This window comes from Mixophyes fleayi, chromosome 1, assembly GCF_038048845.1.
Source record: "Mixophyes fleayi isolate aMixFle1 chromosome 1, aMixFle1.hap1, whole genome shotgun sequence".
Classification (NCBI taxonomy): Eukaryota; Metazoa; Chordata; class Amphibia; order Anura; family Limnodynastidae; genus Mixophyes; species Mixophyes fleayi.
In genome coordinates this window covers 5308007-5330074 of record NC_134402.1, presented here as the reverse complement: position 1 = coordinate 5330074, position 22068 = coordinate 5308007, and the positions used below count along the sequence as shown (strand labels likewise).

At 46.9% G+C, this 22068-nt stretch overlaps 1 protein-coding gene across 3 annotated transcripts in view; it reads left to right on the top strand.

Moving 5' to 3' along the window:
• Nucleotides 1-22068, top strand: part of FBXO41 (F-box protein 41) — a 114785-nt gene that overhangs the window by 51385 nt on the left and 41332 nt on the right. For all 3 annotated transcript variants that reach the window (XM_075186564.1, XM_075186402.1, XM_075186489.1), the window contains one exon: nucleotides 20484-21469. In XM_075186564.1, coding sequence (XP_075042665.1) covers nucleotides 20736-21469 — 734 coding nt within the window. In that variant the 5' untranslated portion in view covers nucleotides 20484-20735. The remainder of the gene's footprint in view (nucleotides 1-20483; nucleotides 21470-22068) is intronic.

Here is a 22068-nt window from a genome sequence, read left to right as displayed (position 1 = left end):
CCCCTGACCTCTTCCTTCATTACAACAGGTAAGTTGGAACTAAAATCAGGATCTTGAAGTAGTGATATTTATTAGCTCAAGTAGTCCTAATAAGGACAGTTACGTACTTGTTAGTGGGACTAGTGATCTCTAGAAGCTCAGATGGTATAAAAAATGCATGGTCAAAAAGGGCTCTTTTTATACAGTTTCTGACACATATGTTTCCAGGGTGTAACCCAGACCCCCTTGATCCTAGCTGGCACCACAAAGTCTGAGATATTACATCTGATGTTTACCCTCAGGATGTAATATATTCTCTAGACTTGTAGATAACACAATTTACATTTAACAAAACTTACATCAATCTGTGATTTCCAAAACACTTGCTGTTCCATTATTCAGACAGGTTCTAAGACACTTGAAAGAGCTACACAGGATAGAAAGCTAACGACCCCCTGCTGTGCATTTGACTAAAAATATACTCTGAGATGAGCATGGGATTTCCTGCCTTTACAAGTCACAAAAACAAGTTTCCTCCTACATTGCATACAGCCACAGAAATCAATACATTTCAATATAAAAAAATCAGCCCTAATTAAAATACATTTCTACAACAAGTTATATATAAGTGATCCAGCCACAATAGTGCTGAGACTTGTGTTAATATATACCAGGAGCTCAAAACTAAGCTGCAGAAAGCCGTCTTCTTTGATTTCCGTAGACAGCGCTGACAGGTAATATTAGAACATCCTGACAGCCTCCGCAGTTGGCGGCAGGTTTAAGTGGTGACAAGGTACTTATCATTATCAGCTGTACCACAATCCTTATCTCTTCTCTCCACACCGTGGACACAGAGCCTTTAATACGGTCTAAAACTTAAGTAACCAGACTCAGAGCAGCCGATATCCTCCTGAATTGGAGCAGAATGTGCTGAAACTGGACTATTAGTGACATTATTAGTGACATCCAGCAGATTTGTTAGGCACAGAGAAGCTGGTGCAGAGTTGCTTGAAAATGGGAGTAAATTACTCTTAAATAAAAAAAGAGCACAGAAAAATAGTGTCTCTAAATGAAACGAAGCTCGCTCGTCCAACTCGTTGTAACTGTTATTGATGGACGTTGCCACGGCCCTGTACTTCATGGGGACAATCAATCTTAACAAGGGCGTTCCTCAATGTATTTATACTGATTAGTGATGGAAAGATGTCACTACTCACCATGTGTAACAGTTATAATAACGTACTCTAGATGATGACAATATTAACTGACCCAGGAAACTACAAGTCAGTGAGTCTGATTTCTGAGGGTAAATTATTTGAGGAGTCTGCAGGAAGCAATTCTGAAATGTATAAAATAATATGATAATGCAGTGATTTCATGTAAGACCTGGCCTGTCTAACAAATATCATTACTAAGTGGATGTTTGCAAAAGCGATTGATACTATTCCACGTATCAGTCTGGTAAATAAGATAAGAATACACTCTGCAGATATAATACATACGTTATATCCAGTTATATTGTACACATATTTACTTTCCGATGGGCAGGGCAATAGCTCCACTCATTTCAAATTGTTCTTGAATAGAAAAAAAATGATTTAATCAGTAAATTCTTTCTTCAATTCTTTATTTCTGTTATTGCCATCCTGATACTAACAGAAGTATTGCAGCAATAGTAATACCACTTAGTGCTAATACCACAATAGTGCTGCTAGATCAGTAGGCAGTAACACATATATAGGGCAAAGAGGAAATGCCTTTTGCTGCAGAAACATACACAGATTATAACTATGCAGTTATATATTACATAACTATATAACAACTATGATTATCAGAGGACAAAGGGACCTTTAGCCACTGAAAGTGGGCATTTTGCTGGTCATAGGGCTTTTTTCGCTTGGTCCTAAATATTAAGAGGTGTACCACCAGCGATATCCCACTGGTGTTAAGCATCACTTCTGCATTGGGAACCTTACGGTACTACTAATTCTGTAATACCTGTTCTGTTAGTGCCATCTTGCCACCAGGAGTGTGCATTTATTAAATAGGCAACTATTTAACTCTGTAACCAGTGATCGAAGTGGAAATTTAGAAGTGGTGGTATGGAAAATGTAAGTGACTGGAATGTGATAGTGTTATAATGAAGGCAGTAGGAGAAGTGATGTATGAAATACCCCATATACCCCCCACTTACAGCACTGTACAGTCATGGCCAAAAGTTTTGAGAATGACACAATGAAAATGACACATATTATTTTTCACAGAGTCTGCTGCCTCAGTTTTTATGATGGCAATTTGCATATACTCCACAATGTCATAAAGAGTGATCAGATGAATTGCAATGAATTTCAAAGTCCCTCTTTGCCATGACAGTAAAGTTTATCCCAAAAACAAAATTTCCACCTCATTTCAGCCCTGCCACAAAAGGACCAGATGACATCAGGTCAGTGATTGTCTTGTTAACACAGGTGAGAGTGTTGATGAGGACAAGGCTGGAGATCACTCTGTCATGCTGATTGAGTTTGAATAACAGACTGCCCGCTCTTGCCCCCTACCCAGCAGCTCTGGCCAGTGTGATAGCCCAGGGGGATCCATCCACAGCAACCCCGATCCATAGGAAGAGGTTAGGAGTACCAGCCAAGGTACATCCATAGGAAGAAGTCAGGAGTACCTCACAGCGTCAGTTACCCAGAAAAAACACGGTACTGGATGCCGGTAAAGGAGTCCAGTGGTGGCAGCATTTGTAAGCTCCTCCTAGGGTGTGTTTGGGATAACGAAAGGGAACGGTGGCAAAGTAAACCCAGCCGGTTCCCAGCAGCAACAGACAGGGTGGCATAGGCGGTCCATCCTGTCACACACGGTATGCCCTGTTGTCACATATCCCCTTTTGGGCTTGTTGTCACATATCCCCTGTTGTCCCATATCACCTGTTGTCACATATCCCCTGTAGGTCCTGTTGTCACATATCTCCTGTTGTCACATATCCCCTGTTGGACCTGTTGTCACATATCCCCTGTTGGGTCTGTTGTCACATATCCCTTGTTGTCACATATCCCCTCTTGGACCTGTTGTCACATATCCCCTGTTGTCACAAATCCCCTGTTGGTCCTGTTGTCACAAATCCCCTGTTGGACCTGTTGTCCCATATCTCCTGTTGTCACATATCTCCTGTTGTCACATATCACCTGTTATCACATATCCCGTTGTCACATATCCCCTGTAGGTCCTGTTGTCCCATATCTCCTGTTGTCACATATCCCCTGTTGTCACATATCCCCTGTTGGTCCTTTTGTCACATATCCCCTGTTGTCACAAATCCCCTGTTGGTCCTGTTGTCACATATCCCTTGTTGGTCCTGTTGTCCCATATCTCCTGTTGTCACATATCCCCTGTTGTCACATATCCCCTGTTGTCACATATTCCCTGTTTATCCTTTTGTCACATATCCCCTGTTATCACATATCCGCTGTTGGTCCTGTTGTCACATATCCCCTGTTGGTCCTGTTGTCCCATATCTCCTGTTGTCACATATCCTCTGTTGTCACATATCCCCTGTTGTCACAAATCACCTGTGGTCACATACCCCCTGTTGTCACATACCCCCTGTGGTCACATATCAACTGTGGTCACATATCCCCTGTTGTCACATATCCCCTGTTGTCACATATCTCCTGTTGTCACATATCCCCTGTTGTCAGATATCCCCTGTGGTCACATATCAACTGTGGTCACATATCCTCTATAGTCACATATCCCCTGTTGTCACATATCCCCTGTTGTCACATATCTCCTGTTGTCACAAATCCCCTGTTGGACCTGTTGTTACATATCCCCTGTTGGTCCTGGTGTCACATATTTCCTGTTGTCACATATCCCCTGTTGTCACATATCTCCTGTTGTCACATATCCCTTGTTGGTCCTGTTTTCACATATCTCCTGTTGTCACATATCCCCTATTGTCACATATCCCCTGTTGGTCCTGTTGTCACATATCCCCCATTGGTCCTCTTGTCACATATTTCCTGTTGTCACATATCCCCTGTTATCACATATACCCTGTTGGTCCTGTTGCCACAGATCTCCTGTTGTCACATATCCCATGTTGTCACATATCCCCTGTTGGGTCTGTTGTCACATATCTCCTATTATCACATATCCCCCCATCAAGCCCATCAGCCCCATCAAGCCCATTGTTAATCCAGCTATTGTGCATGTGTGGCTAAGGTCGCGCAGGTGCATAGTGAAGGGACACAGCAAAGCATTAGAAGCGCCTTCTCCCACAACGAAGGCGTCCTATGAACTCCATTACAAAGGTAAGCATCTTGGCGTTAGTTTTTAAAGGCTGGCAGTGCTTTACACCACTTGATAAATTAGGTCACATTGTTGTCTCTATAGAAGTCTACAGGGACCGCATTGACCAGCGTTACCCTGGTCAAGGCAATCTCTGATTTTTGTCTACTTTAACCCATTGATAAATTAAAAGAAGAGCTGCGATGGACATTTTCTGGAGAAAACACCTGTGACAAATTTTTTCTCTGATTTTTGGCTAATTGCAGCTTAGTAAATAGACCCCTAAGTGTGGTGACCTAGTCTAATAAGAGTGGAAAAATATAGCTCTAATGTTTATAGCTTGTGATGTTGTAATCTCTATATTAGCAGTTTTGTTTGTAGCCAATTATACAAGTGATGAGAGTGGGGTGTTTATGGCAATCTATCCAACGCACAGAGTGCTGTGCAATGTTATAAGCCTGTAAGTTTTGTATGTAGATCAGTAGTATGCCCAGGACAGCACAGTACGTAATGTGGTTGACACTTGCATGGTAAAGCACAATGCTCAGGATGAGGGAAATGTTTTATAGCTCTTATAAAAGCCTTTTTGCTTGAGTTTGAAGATTCTGTGGTGTTCTTTTTCCGTTTGTAGAGTGCAACTGTGGATAAGGATGGGGTGTATGGAGCATAACAGAGGAGTAGAATGTCCAATCCACTCTCCTGATATGGTTCATACACCCCATCAGGGAGGAGCAAAGATTCTCTGCGCACTACGCAAACGATCAACCTACAGCCCCCCAAATACCCACACCCTCACACACTTACCTCCTCCTTGCTGGCAGGTAAGGCTGCAGTCCAAATTCACTAATATCTGATGCAAAAGGCAGTGATTTCTAGAGAGGGTGGTTCCAAATGTTAGCTTTAAAAACAAAGCAAAAAAAAACCTTGTGACAATGACCTGGCAACAGCCACATCCCTCTCCCTACACATTACACCAATACCACCGCCACCACCTGTACCCACACATTACACCAATACCACCACCATCCCTATACCCACACAGTACACCAATACCACCGCCACCACCTGTACCCACACATTACACCAATACCACCACCATCCCTATACCTACACAGTACACCAATACCACCGCCACCACCTGTACCCACACATTACACCAATACCACCGCCATCACCTGTACCCACACATTACACCAATACCACCGCCATCCCTATACCCACACATTACACCAATACCACCGCCACCACCTGTACCCACACATTACACCAATACCACCGCCACCACCTGTACCCACACATTACACCAATACCACCACCATCCCTATACCCACACATTACACCAATACCACCGCCACCACCTGTACCCACACATTACACCAATACCACCGCCACCACCTGTACCCACACATTACACCAATACCACCGCCACCACCTGTACCCACACATTACACCAATACCACCGCCACCACCTGTACCCACACATTACACCAATAGCACCACCATCCTTATACCCACACAGTACACCAATAGCACCGCCATCCCTATACCCACACAGTACACCAATACCACCGCCACCACCTGTACCCACACATTACACCAATACCACCGCCACCACCTGTACCCACACATTACACCAATAGCACCGCCACCACCTGTACCCACACAGTACACCAATAGCACCACCATCCTTATACCCACACATTACACCAATACCACCGCCATCCCTATACCCACACATTACACCAATAACACCGCCACCACCTGTACCCACACAGTACACCAATAGCACCACCATCCTTATACCCACACATTACACCAATACCACCGCCACCACCTGTACCCACACAGTACACCAATACCACCACCATCCTTATACCCACACAGTACACCAATACCACCGCCATCCCTATACCCACACATTACACCAATAACACCGCCATCCCTCTCCCTACACATTACACCAATACCACCGCCATCCCTATACTCACACAGTACACCAATACCACCGCCACCACCTGTACCCACACAGTACACCAATAGCACCACCATCCTTATACCCACACATTACACCAATACCACCGCCACCACCTGTACCCACACAGTACACCAATACCACCACCATCCTTATACCCACACATTACACCAATAACACCGCCATCCCTATACCAACACATTACACCAATACCACCGCCATCCCTATACCCACACATTACACCAATACCACCGCCATCCCTATACCCACACAGTACACCAATACCACCGCCATCCCTATACCCACACATTACACCAATACCACCGCCATCCCTATACCCACACAGTACACCAATACCACCGCCACCACCTGTACCCACACAGTACACCAATACCACCGCCATCCCTATACCCACACATTACACCAATACCACCGCCATCACCTGTACCCACACAGTACACCAATAACACCGCCATCCCTACACCCACACATTACACCAATACCACCGCCATCCCTATACCCACACATTACACCAATAACACCGCCATCCCTCTCCCTACACATTACACCAATACCACCACCATCCTTATACCCACACATTACACCAATACCACCGCCATCCCTATACCCACACAGTACACCAATACCACCGCCATCCCTATACCCACACATTACACCAATACCACCGCCATCCCTATACCCACACAGTACACCAATACCACCGCCATCCCTATACCCACACATTACACCAATACCACCGCCATCCCTATACCCACACAGTACACCAATACCACCGCCACCACCTGTACCCACACAGTACACCAATACCACCGCCATCCCTATACCCACACATTACACCAATACCACCGCCATCACCTGTACCCACACAGTACACCAATAACACCGCCATCCCTACACCCACACATTACACCAATACCACCGCCATCCCTATACCCACACATTACACCAATACCACCGCCATCACCTGTACCCACACAGTACACCAATAACACCGCCATCCCTACACCCACACATTACACCAATACCACCGCCACCACCTGTACCCACACAGTACACCAATACCACCGCCATCCCTATACCCACACATTACACCAATACCACCGCCACCACCTGTACCCACACAGTACACCAATAACACCGCCATCCCTATACCCACACATTACACCAATACCACCGCCACCACCTGTACCCACACATTACACCAATAGCACCACCATCCCTATACCCACACATTACACCAATAGCACCGCCATCCCTATACCCACACATTACACCAATACCACCGCCATCCCTATACCCACACAGTACACCAATACCACTGCCACCACCTGTACCCACACAGTACACCAATAACACCGCCATCCCTATACCCACACATTACACCAATACCACCGCCACCACCTGTACCCACACATTACACCAATAGCACCACCATCCCTATACCCACACATTACACCAATAGCACCGCCATCCCTATACCCACACATTACACCAATACCACCGCCATCCCTATACCCACACAGTACACCAATACCACTGCCACCACCTGTACCCACACATTACACCAATACCACCGCCATCCCTACACCCACACAGTACACCAATAACACCGCCATCCCTATACCCACACATTACACCAATAGCACCGCCATCCCTATACCCACACATTACACCAATAACACCGCCATCCCTATACCCACACATTACACCAATACCACCGCCATCCCTATACCCACACATTACACCAATACCACCGCCATCCCTATACCCACACATTACACCAATACCACCGCCATCCTTATACCCACACATTACACCAATACCACCGCCATCCCTATACCCACACATTACACCAATACCACCGCCATCCCTATACCCACACATTACACCAATACCACCGCCATCCCTATACCCACACATTACACCAATACCACCGCCATCCTTATACCCACACATTACACCAATACCACCGCCACCACCTGTACCCACACATTACACCAATAACACCGCCATCCCTATACCCACACATTACACCAATAGCACCGCCATCCCTATACCCACACATTACACCAATAACACCGCCATCCCTATACCCACACATTACACCAATAACACCGCCACCACCTGTACCCACACATTACACCAATACCACCGCCACCACCTGTACCCACACAGTACACCAATACCACCGCCATCCCTATACCCACACATTACACCAATAACACCGCCATCCCTATACCCACACATTACACCAATACCACCGCCACCACCTGTACCCACACAGTACACCAATAGCACCGCCATCCCTATACCCACACATTAAACCAATACCACCACCACCACCTGTACCCACACAGTACACCAATAGCACCACCATCCCTATACCCACACAATACACCAATAGCACCACCATCCCTATACCCACACATTACACCAATACCACCGCCATCCCTATACCCACACAGTACACCAATACCACTGCCATCCCTATACCCACACATTACACCAATACCACCGCCATCCCTATACCCACACAGTACACCAATACCACCGCCATCCCTATACCCACACATTACACCAATAACACCGCCATCCCTATACCCACACATTACACCAATAACACCGCCATCCCTATACCCACACATTACACCAATAACACCGCCATCCCTATACCCACACATTACACCAATACCACCGCCACCACCTGTACCCACACAGTACACCAATAGCACCACCATCCTTATACCCACACAGTACACCAATAGCACCGCCATCCCTATACCCACACATTACACCAATACCACCGCCACCACCTGTACCCACACATTACACCAATAACACCGCCATCCCTATACCCACACATTACACCAATAACACCGCCATCCCTATACCCACACATTACACCAATACCACCGCCACCACCTGTACCCACACAGTACACCAATAGCACCACCATCCTTATACCCACACAGTACACCAATAGCACCGCCATCCCTATACCCACACAGTACACCAATACCACCGCCACCACCTGTACCCACACATTACACCAATAGCACCACCATCCTTATACCCACACATTACACCAATACCACCGCCATCCCTATACCCACACAGTACACCAATACCACCGCCACCACCTGTACCCACACAGTACACCAATAACACCGCCATCCCTATACCCACACATTACACCAGTAACACCGCCACCACCTGTACCCACACAGTACACCAATAGCACCACCATCCTTATACCCACACAGTACACCAATAGCACCGCCATCCCTATACCCACACAGTACACCAATACCACCGCCACCACCTGTACCCACACATTACACCAATAGCACCACCATCCTTATACCCACACAGTACACCAATACCACCGCCACCACCTGTACCCACACAGTACACCAATAGCACCACCATCCTTATACCCACACAGTACACCAATAGCACCGCCACCACCTGTACCCACACATTACACCAATAGCACCGCCATCCCTATACCCACACAGTACACTAATACCACCGCCACCACCTGTACCCACACAGTACACCAATAGCACCGCCATCCCTATACCCACACAGTACACCAATACCACCGCCACCACCTGTACCCACACAGTACACCAATAGCACCACCATCCTTATACCCACACAGTACACCAATACCACCGCCACCACCTGTACCCACACAGTACACCAATAGCACCACCATCCCTATACCCACACAGTACACCAATACCACCGCCACCACCTGTACCCACACAGTACACCAATAGCACCACCATCCCTATACCCACACATTACACCAATACCACCGCCACCACCTGTACCCACACAGTACACCAATAGCACCACCATCCTTATACCCACACAGTACACCAATAGCACCGCCATCCCTATACCCACACATTAAACCAATACAACCACCACCACCTGTACCCACACAGTACACCAATAGCACCGCCATCCCTATACCCACACATTAAACCAATACAACCACCACCACCTGTACCCACACATTACACCAATAGCACCGCCATCCCTATACCCACACAGTACACCAATACCACCGCCACCACCTGTACCCACACAGTACACCAATAGCACCACCATCCCTATACCCACACATTACACCAATACCACCGCCACCACCTGTACCCACACAGTACACCAATAGCACCGCCATCCCTATACCCACACATTAAACCAATACAACCACCACCACCTGTACCCACACATTACACCAATACCACCGCCACCACCTGTACCCACACAGTACACCAATAGCACCGCCATCCCTATACCCACACAGTACACCAATAGCACCACCATCCCTATACCCACACAGTACACCAATAACACCGCCATCCCTATACCCACACATTACACCAATACCACCGCCACCACCTGTACCCACACAGTACACCAATAGCACCGCCATCCCTATACCCACACAGTACACCAATAGCACCACCATCCCTATACCCACACAGTACACCAATAACACCGCCATCCCTATACCCACACATTACACCAATACCACCGCCACCACCTGTACCCACACAGTACACCAATAGCACCGCCATCCCTATACCCACACATTAAACCAATACCACCACCACCACCTGTACCCACACAGTACACCAATAGCACCGCCATCCCTATACCCACACATTAAACCAATACCACCACCACCACCTGTACCCACACAGTACACCAATAGCACCACCATCCTTATACCCACACAGTACACCAATAGCACCGCCATCCCTATACCCACACATTAAACCAATACCACCACCACCACCTGTACCCACACAGTACACCAATAGCACCACCATCCTTATACACACACATTACACCAATAGCACCACCATCCCTATACCCACACATTACACCAATACCACCGCCACCACCTGTACCCACACAGTACACCAATAGCACCACCATCCCTATACCCACACATTACACCAATACCACCGCTACCACCTATGCCCACACAGTACACTAATAACACCGCCATCCCGATACCCACACATTACACCAATACCACCGCTACCACCTATACCCACACAGTACACCAATACCACCGCCACCACCTGTACCCACACAGTACACCAATAGCACCGCCATCCCTATACCCACACATTACACCAATACCACCGCCACCACCTGTACCCACACATTAAACCAATACCACCACCACCATCTGTACCCACACAGTACACCAATAGCACCACCATCCTTATACCCACACAGTACACCAATAGCACCGCCATCCCTATACCCACACATTAAACCAATACCACCACCACCACCTGTACCCACACAGTACACCAATAGCACCACCATCCTTATACACACACATTACACCAATAGCACCACCATCCCTATACCCACACAATACACCAATAGCACCAACGTCCCTATACCCACACATTACACCAATACCACCGCCATCCCTATACCCACACATTACACCAATACCACCGCTACCACCTATGCCCACACAGTACACTAATAACACCGCCATCCCGATACCCACACATTACACCAATACCACCGCTACCACCTATACCCACACAGTACACCAATACCACCGCCACCACCTGTACCCACACAGTACACCAATAGCACCGCCATCCCTATACCCACACATTACACCAATACCACCGCCACCACCTGTACCCACACATTAAACCAATACCACCACCACCACCTGTACCCACACAGTACACCAATAGCACCACCATCCTTATACCCACACAGTACACCAATAGCACCGCCATCCCTATACCCACACATTAAACCAATACCACCACCACCACCTGTACCCACACAGTACACCAATAGCACCACCATCCTTATACACACACATTACACCAATAGCACCACCATCCCTATACCCACACAATACACCAATAGCACCAACGTCCCTATACCCACACATTACACCAATACCACCGCCATCCCTATACCCACACATTACACCAATACCACCGCCACCACCTGTACCCACACAGTACACCAATAGCACCGCCATCCCTATACCCACACATTACACCAATACCACCACCTGTACCCACACAGTACACCACCGCCACCACCTGTACCCACACAGTACACCAATCGCACCACCATCCCTATACCCACACATTACACCAATACCACCACCAACACCTGTACCCACACAGTACACCAATAGCACCACCATCCTTATACACACACAGTACACCAATAGCACCGCCATCCTTATACACACACATTACACCAATACCACCACCACCACCTGTACCCACACAGTACACCAATAGCACCACCATCCTTATACACACACATTACACCAATAGCACCACCATCCCTATACCCACACATTACATCAATAGCACCGCCATCCCAAAACCCACACATTACTTCAATAGCACCGCCATCCCAAAACCCACACATTACATCAATACCACCGCCATCCCTATACCCACATTTTACATAAGTACCCCCGCCACCATCCATACCCACACACAACGCGCAGACATATGGGCAGACACAAGGTGACTATGGGGATGGCTGTGGTCAGACACAGGGTGACTGTGGGCAGACACAGGGTGACTATGGGGGTGGCTTTGGAAGGACACAGGGTGACTATGGGGGTGGCTTTGGAAGGACACAGGGTGACTATGGGGGTGGCAGTGGGCAGACAGAGGGTAACTATGGGGGTGGCTGTGGACGGTGGTAGTCAGCATATTGATGCCGACTACACCGACAAGACGTACCACATCATGATGATTCCGAAGGGCTCCTTTCCGACGATCTTCGCTGACGACTACTGTTGGAAGCGAGTTGAGGCAATGACGAAGACGTAATAAGCGTGCTGCTCTTCATGACGTCGGTCACCAGGACGCTATCAGTGCTGTTAATTGTGTAATGTAAGTATGCGCCTATGTACAATGTAGTTTACAAAGACTTCTACATTGTACATAGGCGCATACTTACATTACATCAACAGCACTGATAACCCTGTCGTCATGGTGACTGACGTCATGCTTCAAGTCACTTTTAATGTACCCCACCCCTGTGAGCAGACATATGAATATGGGGGTGGCTGTGGGCAGACACAGGGTGACTATGGGTTGTCACAGGGTGACTATGGGGGTGGCTGTGGGCAGACACAGGGTGACTATGGGCTGTCACAGGGTGACTATAGGGGTGGCTGTGGGCAGACACAGGGTGACTATGGGCTGTCACAGGGTGACTATAGGGGTGGCTGTGGGCAGACACAGGGTGACTATGGGCTGTCACAGGGTGACTATGGGGGTGGCTGTGGGCAGACACAGGGTGACTATGGGCTGTCACAGGGTGACTATAGGGGTGGCTGTGGGCAGACACAGGGTGACTATGGGCTGTCACAGGGTGACTATGGGGGTGGCTGTGGGCAGACACAGGGTGACTATGGGCAGTCACAGGGTGACTATGGGGATGGCTGTGGGCAGACACAGGGTGACTATGGGCTGTCACAGGGTGACTATAGGGGTGGCTGTGGGCAGACACAGGGTGACTATGAGCAGTCACAGGGTGACTATGGGGGTGGATTTGGACAGAGAAAGTCACACAGGTCAGTGTAAATATATAAATAAGACAATGCTGTGCTGACAACACAAACACTGGCTCTGTCTATTGCAGAGCCGTAACTTAAAATTTTAGCGCCTGGGGTGAGAAACAAAGATGTCGCCCCCCGAGCTCTCAATTTTAACCAAATGAATCTCAAATATTAATAAACTGTGCCCCCCTTTAGCGTTACACCCTGGGCAGTTGACCCTATCGCACAGCCCTGGTTACGGCCCTAGTCTATTGTTTGGAGCCAAGGGAAGTACAAGGACTTGCTGGACAGGTTGTGACAGCTGATATTGTACCTGATGGGAGCTCCTGCAGACTAAGGCTTCAGCACTGGGATACAGGGACACTTGTGGCTCCAGCACCAGGTGTAGCCCCCGCTGTGTGGTACAGCACTGACAGGTCATCAGTGATTTAGGCAGCTCCTGGGAGAAGCAGACTGATACTGTGGATCCTCTGTGCAGTCATCTGCCGGGTGATGCTGCGGTCATCGTGGAGAGGTGAGTGCGCTGCTGGGCTGGGGGTTAGGGGCACAGTTGGGTGATCGACTTGCACCTGTCACAGGACTCACATTGTCCATCACTTAACCCCTGTTGTGCCAGCACCTCCAAGCCCAATGGGCTGCCTGATCCTTGGTGTCCACATATTGGGTTAAACCTGTCCTCATCGTTTCCGGGTGGGGTTCTCCTCTAATACATTGGGTAGTTGTGCTGTCATTGTGCTCCCACAGTGCACTAGATTGTGTTTGTCAGCTATTTGTGCACAGTTTGTACACAACAAGTCAGGCAGGTCAGGTTTGGGTGCTATCAGGATTAACTCCTTGCGGGTCACTTGCTGGAAGATGATGTCTCTTGTTTTTAATCTAAGTTGAAAATGTTAAAGTACAGCTAGAAGAACTGAGGAAAGAGGCCTCATGTAGCTGGGACCGAACAAACGCCTATATAAATATGGTGCAGCCTAGAACATACCGGATTGGGAACAAATATAGTTTTTTAACAAATACAATCTAGGAGGTGAAATGCAAGTACTCTCCCCAACACCAGTAACTATATAACTATACAAGGCACAATTGTGGCACAGTGGTTAGCATTGCTGCCTCACAGCGCTGAGGTCATGAGTTTAATTCCAGCCAGGACTCTATCTGTGTGGAGTTTGTATGTTCTTCCTGTGTTAGTGTTGGTTTCCTCTGTGTGCTCCCGTTTCTTGCCACACCAAAAACATTCTGTAAACATACTTCTGACATAATGGAGCCTAGTGGTAGATAATGTAGATTGTAAGCTCCAATGGAGCAGATACTGATGTGAATGATTACATATTCTCTGTACAGCGCTGTGTAATATGATTGGTGCTATATACATAATAATATATAACATGGTGAATGTGAGCAGGATGAATCCGACCCTGGGTTAGATACATGTTGGAGCTGCTGTGATTATTCAGGCTGAGCCCAGCCATGACAGGAGCAGGGTGATTGGGATGACAGGACCCCCCTGTGGCTGGTGAGGAGGGAGAGCGCAGCCCAGCAGTCTGTTCAGTCTATTTCCTGCCTGTCACACCGGATCTCATCTCCCTGAAGGCCACCGCGTCACGCTCCGTACACCAGTCACAAAAGGTTATTACTAGAAATGGTAGATAAACCCCGACAGCCTTAATTTAAGCTAATACAAAGGTGCCCTCCGAGCTACATCTTCCCGGTGTCTGTAGTCCTCATGTAAGACCCATTCTTACATGGCACAGACCCTGACCGTGAGATAGAGCCCAGATCTCGTATAGCTGTCTCTGCACACAGAGACAGCTATACTGTATGCCTGCTCAGTGATTGGTCCAGACAGGTATACTGTATGCATGCTCAATGATTGGTCCAGGACAGCTATACTGTATGCATGCTCAGTGATTGGTCCAGGACAGCTATACTGTATGCCTGCTCAGTGATTGGTCCAGACAGGTATACTGTATGCATGCTCAATGATTGGTCCAGGACAGCTATACTGTATGCATGCTCAATGATTGGTCCAGGACAGCTATACTGTATGCATGCTCAATGATTGGTCCAGGACAGCTATACTGTATGCATGCTCAGTGATTGGTCCAGACAGGTATACTGTATGCATGCTCAGTGATTGGTCCAGGACAGCTATGCTATATGCATGCTCAGTGATTGGTCCAGGACAGCTATACTATATGCATGCTCAATGATTGGTCCAGGACAGCTAGACTGTATGCATGCTCAATGATTGGTCCAGGAAAGCTATACTGTATGCATGCTCAATGATTGGTCCAGGACAGCTATACTGTATGCATGCTCAATGATTGGTCCAGGACAGCTATACTGTATGCATGCTCAGTGATTGGTCCAGACAGGTATACTGTATGCATGCTCAGTGATTGGTCCAGGACAGCTATACTGTATGCATGCTCAGTGATTGGTCCAGGACAGCTATACTATATGCATGCTCAATGATTGGTCCAGGACAGCTAGACTGTATGCATGCTCAATGATTGGTCCAGGACAGCTATACTGTATGCATGCTCAATGATTGGTCCAGGACAGCTATACTGTATGCATGCTCAATGATTGGTCCAGGACAGCTATACTGTATGCATGCTCAGTGATTGGTCCAGACAGGTATACTGTATGCCTGCTCAGTGATTGGTCCAGGACAGCTATACTATATGCATGCTCAATGATTGGTCCAGGACAGCTAGACTGTATGCATGCTCAATGATTGGTCCAGGACAGCTATACTGTATGCCTGCTCAGTGATTGGTCCAGGACAGCTATACTGTATGCATGCTCAATGATTGGTCCAGGACAGCTATACTGTATGCATGCTCAATGATTGGTCCAGGACAGCTATACTGTATGCATGCTCAGTGATTGGTCCAGACAGGTATACTGTATGCCTGCTCAGTGATTGGTCCAGGACAGCTATACTATATGCATGCTCAATGATTGGTCCAGGACAGCTATACTGTATGCATGCTCAATGATTGGTCCAGGACAGCTATACTGTATGCATGCTCAGTGATTGGTCCAGGACAGCTATACTGTATGCCTGCTCAGTGATTGGTCCAGGACAGCTATACTGTATGCCTGCTCAGTGATTGGTCCAGACACCTATACTGTATGCATGCTCAATGATTGGTCCAGGACAGCTATACTGTATGCATGCTCAATGATTGGTCCAGGACAGCTATACTGTATGCATGCTCAATGATTGGTCCAGGGCAGCTATACTGTATGCATGCTTAGTGATTGGTCCAGGACAGCTATACTGTATGCATGCTCAGTGATTGGTCCAGACAGGTATACTGTATGCCTGCTCAGTGATTGGTCCAGGACAGCTATACTATATGCATGCTCAATGATTGGTCCAGGACAGCTATACTGTATGCATGCTCAATGATTGGTCCAGGACAGCTATACTGTATGCATGCTTAGTGATTGGTCCAGGGCAGCTATACTGTATGCATGCTCAGTGATTGGTCCAGGACAGCTATACTGTATGCATGCTCAGTGATTGGTCCAGGACAGCTATACTGTATGCCTGCTCAGTGATTGGTCCAGACACCTATACTGTATGCATGCTCAGTGATTGGTCCAGACAGCTGTACTGTATGCATGCTCAGTGATTGGTCCAGGACACCTATACTGTATGCATGCTCAGTGATTGGTCCAGGACAGCTATACTGTATGCATGCTCAATGATTGGTCCCAGGACATTTTAAAATAATGATTATACATCAAGCACTTCCCTTATTAGGTGTAATTCTCAGTAGCTCTCCTTAGGTTAGATGTATACACACCGGCACAGTACCACTTCTGTTATTATGTGTGCTGGGTGTAATTCTCAGTAACTTTCCATAGGTTAGATGTATACACACCGGCACAGTACCACTTCTCTTTCACCATTTGCACAGTGTCAATTATTTGTTTTTAATCCGTATGTTCTACTCCCCTTGCTGTGTATGCAGAGTTATTAGTATTTATTTTAAATGTGCATGTTTGGTGAATTGTGCAGTACAACTTCACTTGTATGGTTGCAGTTCACAGTACCTTCAGGGGCTGTAGATGCTTCTAGACTAGCGTTTCTGGAGCTGTCACATATGTGACTGACTAGCAGTCTCAGGTTTCACCGTCATGTACTGTGGATAGTCTGGACACTTCTTCATTACTGGATTGCTGACTTAACTCTGCCCAATATATTCACCTCTGACAGTCCAACCTGTTTCCTAGCACAAGTCAGAGTTGGTCTTTAGGAAACAAGCCCACTTTTTTCACCAATGAGCCAGCATTTTACACCCCCTTCAATCAGAAGCCTGGACACACTCTCTGGATGAGAGAATATCTTTCGCTACATTGGACTTTTATGTTTTCATTTTAAAGTACAGGGTTCTAAGGTGAGTGCACCCTGTGAGTGGGCCACTCCCTACTTCTGAGCTGCTTCCTCCCTACACGTCAGCACTCTAAGCTAAACATGAGAACCAAGAGTGACAATGTGCAGGAGGGAGATAGCTTAGCCCAGTAGGGACTAAAGAGTGGTTGGCAGGTGAGTTACTACTGAACTGTACTATACCTCTCCACCGTCGCCTCTTATGTAGGGGCCACCAGTCTCAGTGTGCTGTTCTCTGGCATAGAGTGCCAGGAGCTGTGATGCACAAGAGGATGACAGGAGTGTGGCCCAGGCTTCAGCCAGCATATGTGACTTAGCTGTTCTGATTTAGCTCTCTGATATGATGGAATGTTTGTAATGGGAAGTATTAGGAAGGAGAAGAAGTGTTATTTGAAAGTAGGGATTGTCTCATCTGCATGGCCTACATCATCTACTACTTCTGTAGTCTCGATAGCAAAGGCCAGAACTTTCTAACACCTTTCTGCTGTTAAAGATGCCCATGCGGGATGTTATTTTTGACCTAACTGACCACAAATTGCAGGGTCTGCGAGCGCAGAGCAACTGCAGATTCAACGTCCAATCAGAAATGTCCAGATGTAATAATTAGGTCAGACAACTAACTCATCATCTGACCACACTAGAGATGCCCGATGGGATCCATCCAGTTTCCAGTGCAGTGCTTGGGTCAAGTGGATGGACCGGAGTGAGCGACTCCTTAAGGGCTCTCTCTCTCTGTAATGTCCAAGTGTGGTCAATTGCACTTTGGTACATTAATGGAGGATTTGGATGCCAGCATAGGGATCGTTAAGCCGCAGTAGTATATATGTGGATTTTGAAGGGAGAATCCACTTATAATTGCTGCAGGCAATGTAGATGTGATATTTGTTTCTGTCTAATTGATAGAGGAAGGGAGAAGAGATTCCCTCGCAGAGACCCTGTGCTACTTGCATGAGTCACGTGTCCGTATCCTACGCCCGGAGGCTGAGCTGGAGGTTTCCTGGGGGATCTGAGAGAGACATTCCCTATCTTGCAGTTTGCATTGCATTGAAATAATAATTAGACTCTCTATTCAGTGTCTGTCAGTGATCCAATATAGGATAAATGAAATGTTCCCATGACAGCCATTTACAAGCGCTTGTCCCCCTCTGGCCCCGGACGCCAGTTCCCAGGATGTGCTACAGTAGCTGACGATGTCATTGTGCTGTATTATGACATTCTGGGTAATATTTCTTTAGAATATGTGTATTCTCATTAAAAACACAGGACACGCGTCAATCACTCAGCTAAACATGTAACGTATTTAGATCTATCTCTCACACGGACTGCAGAAAGCCAGTGTGTATAAAATACGTGACCTTAGAATAATTAAGGCGATAATTGTTTTCTGACAACAAGGGGTCATCTGCTCTAATTGGACAGTACTAACTTGGAAGGCCCTAAATTAATATAACAGCTCCCTTGCAGATTGCAGATGATTGACTTAATATTTTAAAGAGGCATTATACCCATTATTGGGCATTAATATATATATATAAAAGCTTACCAAGCTAATTATATAGTTGAAATACTGACACATTGCCATCTTGCTTAGAAGTGTGAAGCTTTTATTTATCTTGTATCACTGCATCCAGGACACAATCCACAGCCTGAGTGACAGGCTTGTTACGTCCTAGTTAACATAAATCTACTGTACATATTGATGGATACACACTCATTAGGTGATCAGTGATGCTGCAGCAACTTTGAAAGGAATTATCTGTCTTGTAATGATTTTGCTATTTGTATTTCCTGTGGTGGGGAAGCTGCAATGATTTCCTATAAAGTTGACCATTCAGGGTGTCATCTATTAATAAGGTTACATGTCTGTTCTTTCTTCAATGCTGTTACTCTCTGGAATTTTTAGGGCATGAGAAGGACTGAGACAGTATTTCCACCTACAGACAGCCTGTTTTTCCCTTGTTAGGACTCATCAGAGAAGGTTAACAGGATTTTGGATTCTGGTTAGCATGTGACACGCTATATAGACAGCTTCTCTGAAACAATTAGATGATTTGGGGAGATATTTAAGCTGATCCTTTGAGACAACCAGCAAGGCAGTCATCTATGAATAGATCTGTCATAGGTACATTGTAATATATGTATGAGTATATAAATGACATCTTCATTGCATTTAACCATGGCTTATTCTCTCTCTCTCCCTTTCTCCACAGCCTAATGGTCCTCTGGGAAATTCCGTCTCACAAGTGGGCACTTTGATTTAGAGACAGAACAACATCTGGAGTTTTGTGTAGTGAGGTTCCTCAGTCTTCTGCCACAGAAATGATCCCATGTATGCAAAGACTATTGAAGTCCTGTTTAACCCAAGATTCTGACCCATCTAGGGTCCCTGGCACACCATGACAGTCAGCACCTTCCTGCTCTGTTTAGAGCTGACAGACAGGTATCAACTTATGAACTAAGGGATGGCCTCTTTGGACCTGCCCTATCGTTGCCCAAGGTGCGGTGAGCACAAACGTTTCAGGAGTCTGTCCTCTTTGAGGGCCCACCTGGAATACAACCACACCTATGAGACCCTCTATGTCTTATCCAAAACCAATAGCATTTGTGATGCAACCGTCTTCCCCTTGACCAGTGAGGCTGCTTTGCTTACCCCAGCCCACCATAGGGACGTCTTTGAGAGCACATCTTTCCAGGGCAAGGAGCAGAGGTTCACGCGGGACCTAGTTCAGGCAGAAGATTTCAGCCCAGCATCTTCTCGTTACACCCAGGAGGTGGAGATCCCTCTGGGTGAGATATTTACCAAGACGACTATGACGTCTCACTCCACTCCACCAGCAGCGGTGGCGGCAGCGGCCGCTGCATCTGCAGCTGTGGACGCTGCCTATGAGGAGGGTCTGGCCAGGTTGAAGGTGAGAGCGTTTGAGAAGCTGGAAGTGGACAAGCGGCTGGAGAAGCTGACGGAGGAGGTAGAACAAAAGATCGCCACACAGGTGGGAAGGCTGCAGGTGGAGCTGGAAAGAAAGAGTTCAGAGCTGGAGAAAGCCAAGCAGGAGAGCGTACGGCTTGGTCAGGAGAAGCAGGAATTGGAGGACAGGGCCTCTGAGTTGACAAGGCAGGTGGACGTCAGTGTGGAGATGTTGGCCTCTCTGAAACAGGACCTGGTGCAGAAGGAGCAGGAGCTGACCAAGAAACAACAGTAAGCGTTTTATTCTTGTAGTCAGTGGTCTCATGTGGGCTACCGATATGCTCTTGGTCTGTTTATACCCTCGTTGTGGCATTGACAAAATCCCTAATGCAAAGCAATATGGGTTCAGAACTGTCACCATGACACAGCCATGAAGATGTAAGAAGTGTCCTTTCATTAATTCACTATTCTAAGTTTCTTCTGCAGCTTTATGACAACAGAATAACAAGTACATAACACACAGAGTGTCTAATCTCAGTGACAGTAACACAATTATACTCACATAGCAATGATATCTCTCCGGGAAAGGTGGCACCAGTCACTGATTGTGCGCTCTGACACAATACATGGTCTGTGAGCTGGGAGTATATTGTGTCTCAGATATACAATACATTGTTTGAGTCACACTGTGTTTTATTAGTGATACAAGTGGCTTTGTCTCTGATTCCGTGTTTTGTTGTAAAAGAAAGAAGCTCCGTCCTCAAATAGTATCTGTATATAATCCATGCTATTAAATGTATACCAACATGGTATTAATGAAAGATATAGTGTATATTAAATGTTAAATGTGAGATTTCATAACATATGAAATTCTGCAGAGTACTTTATTC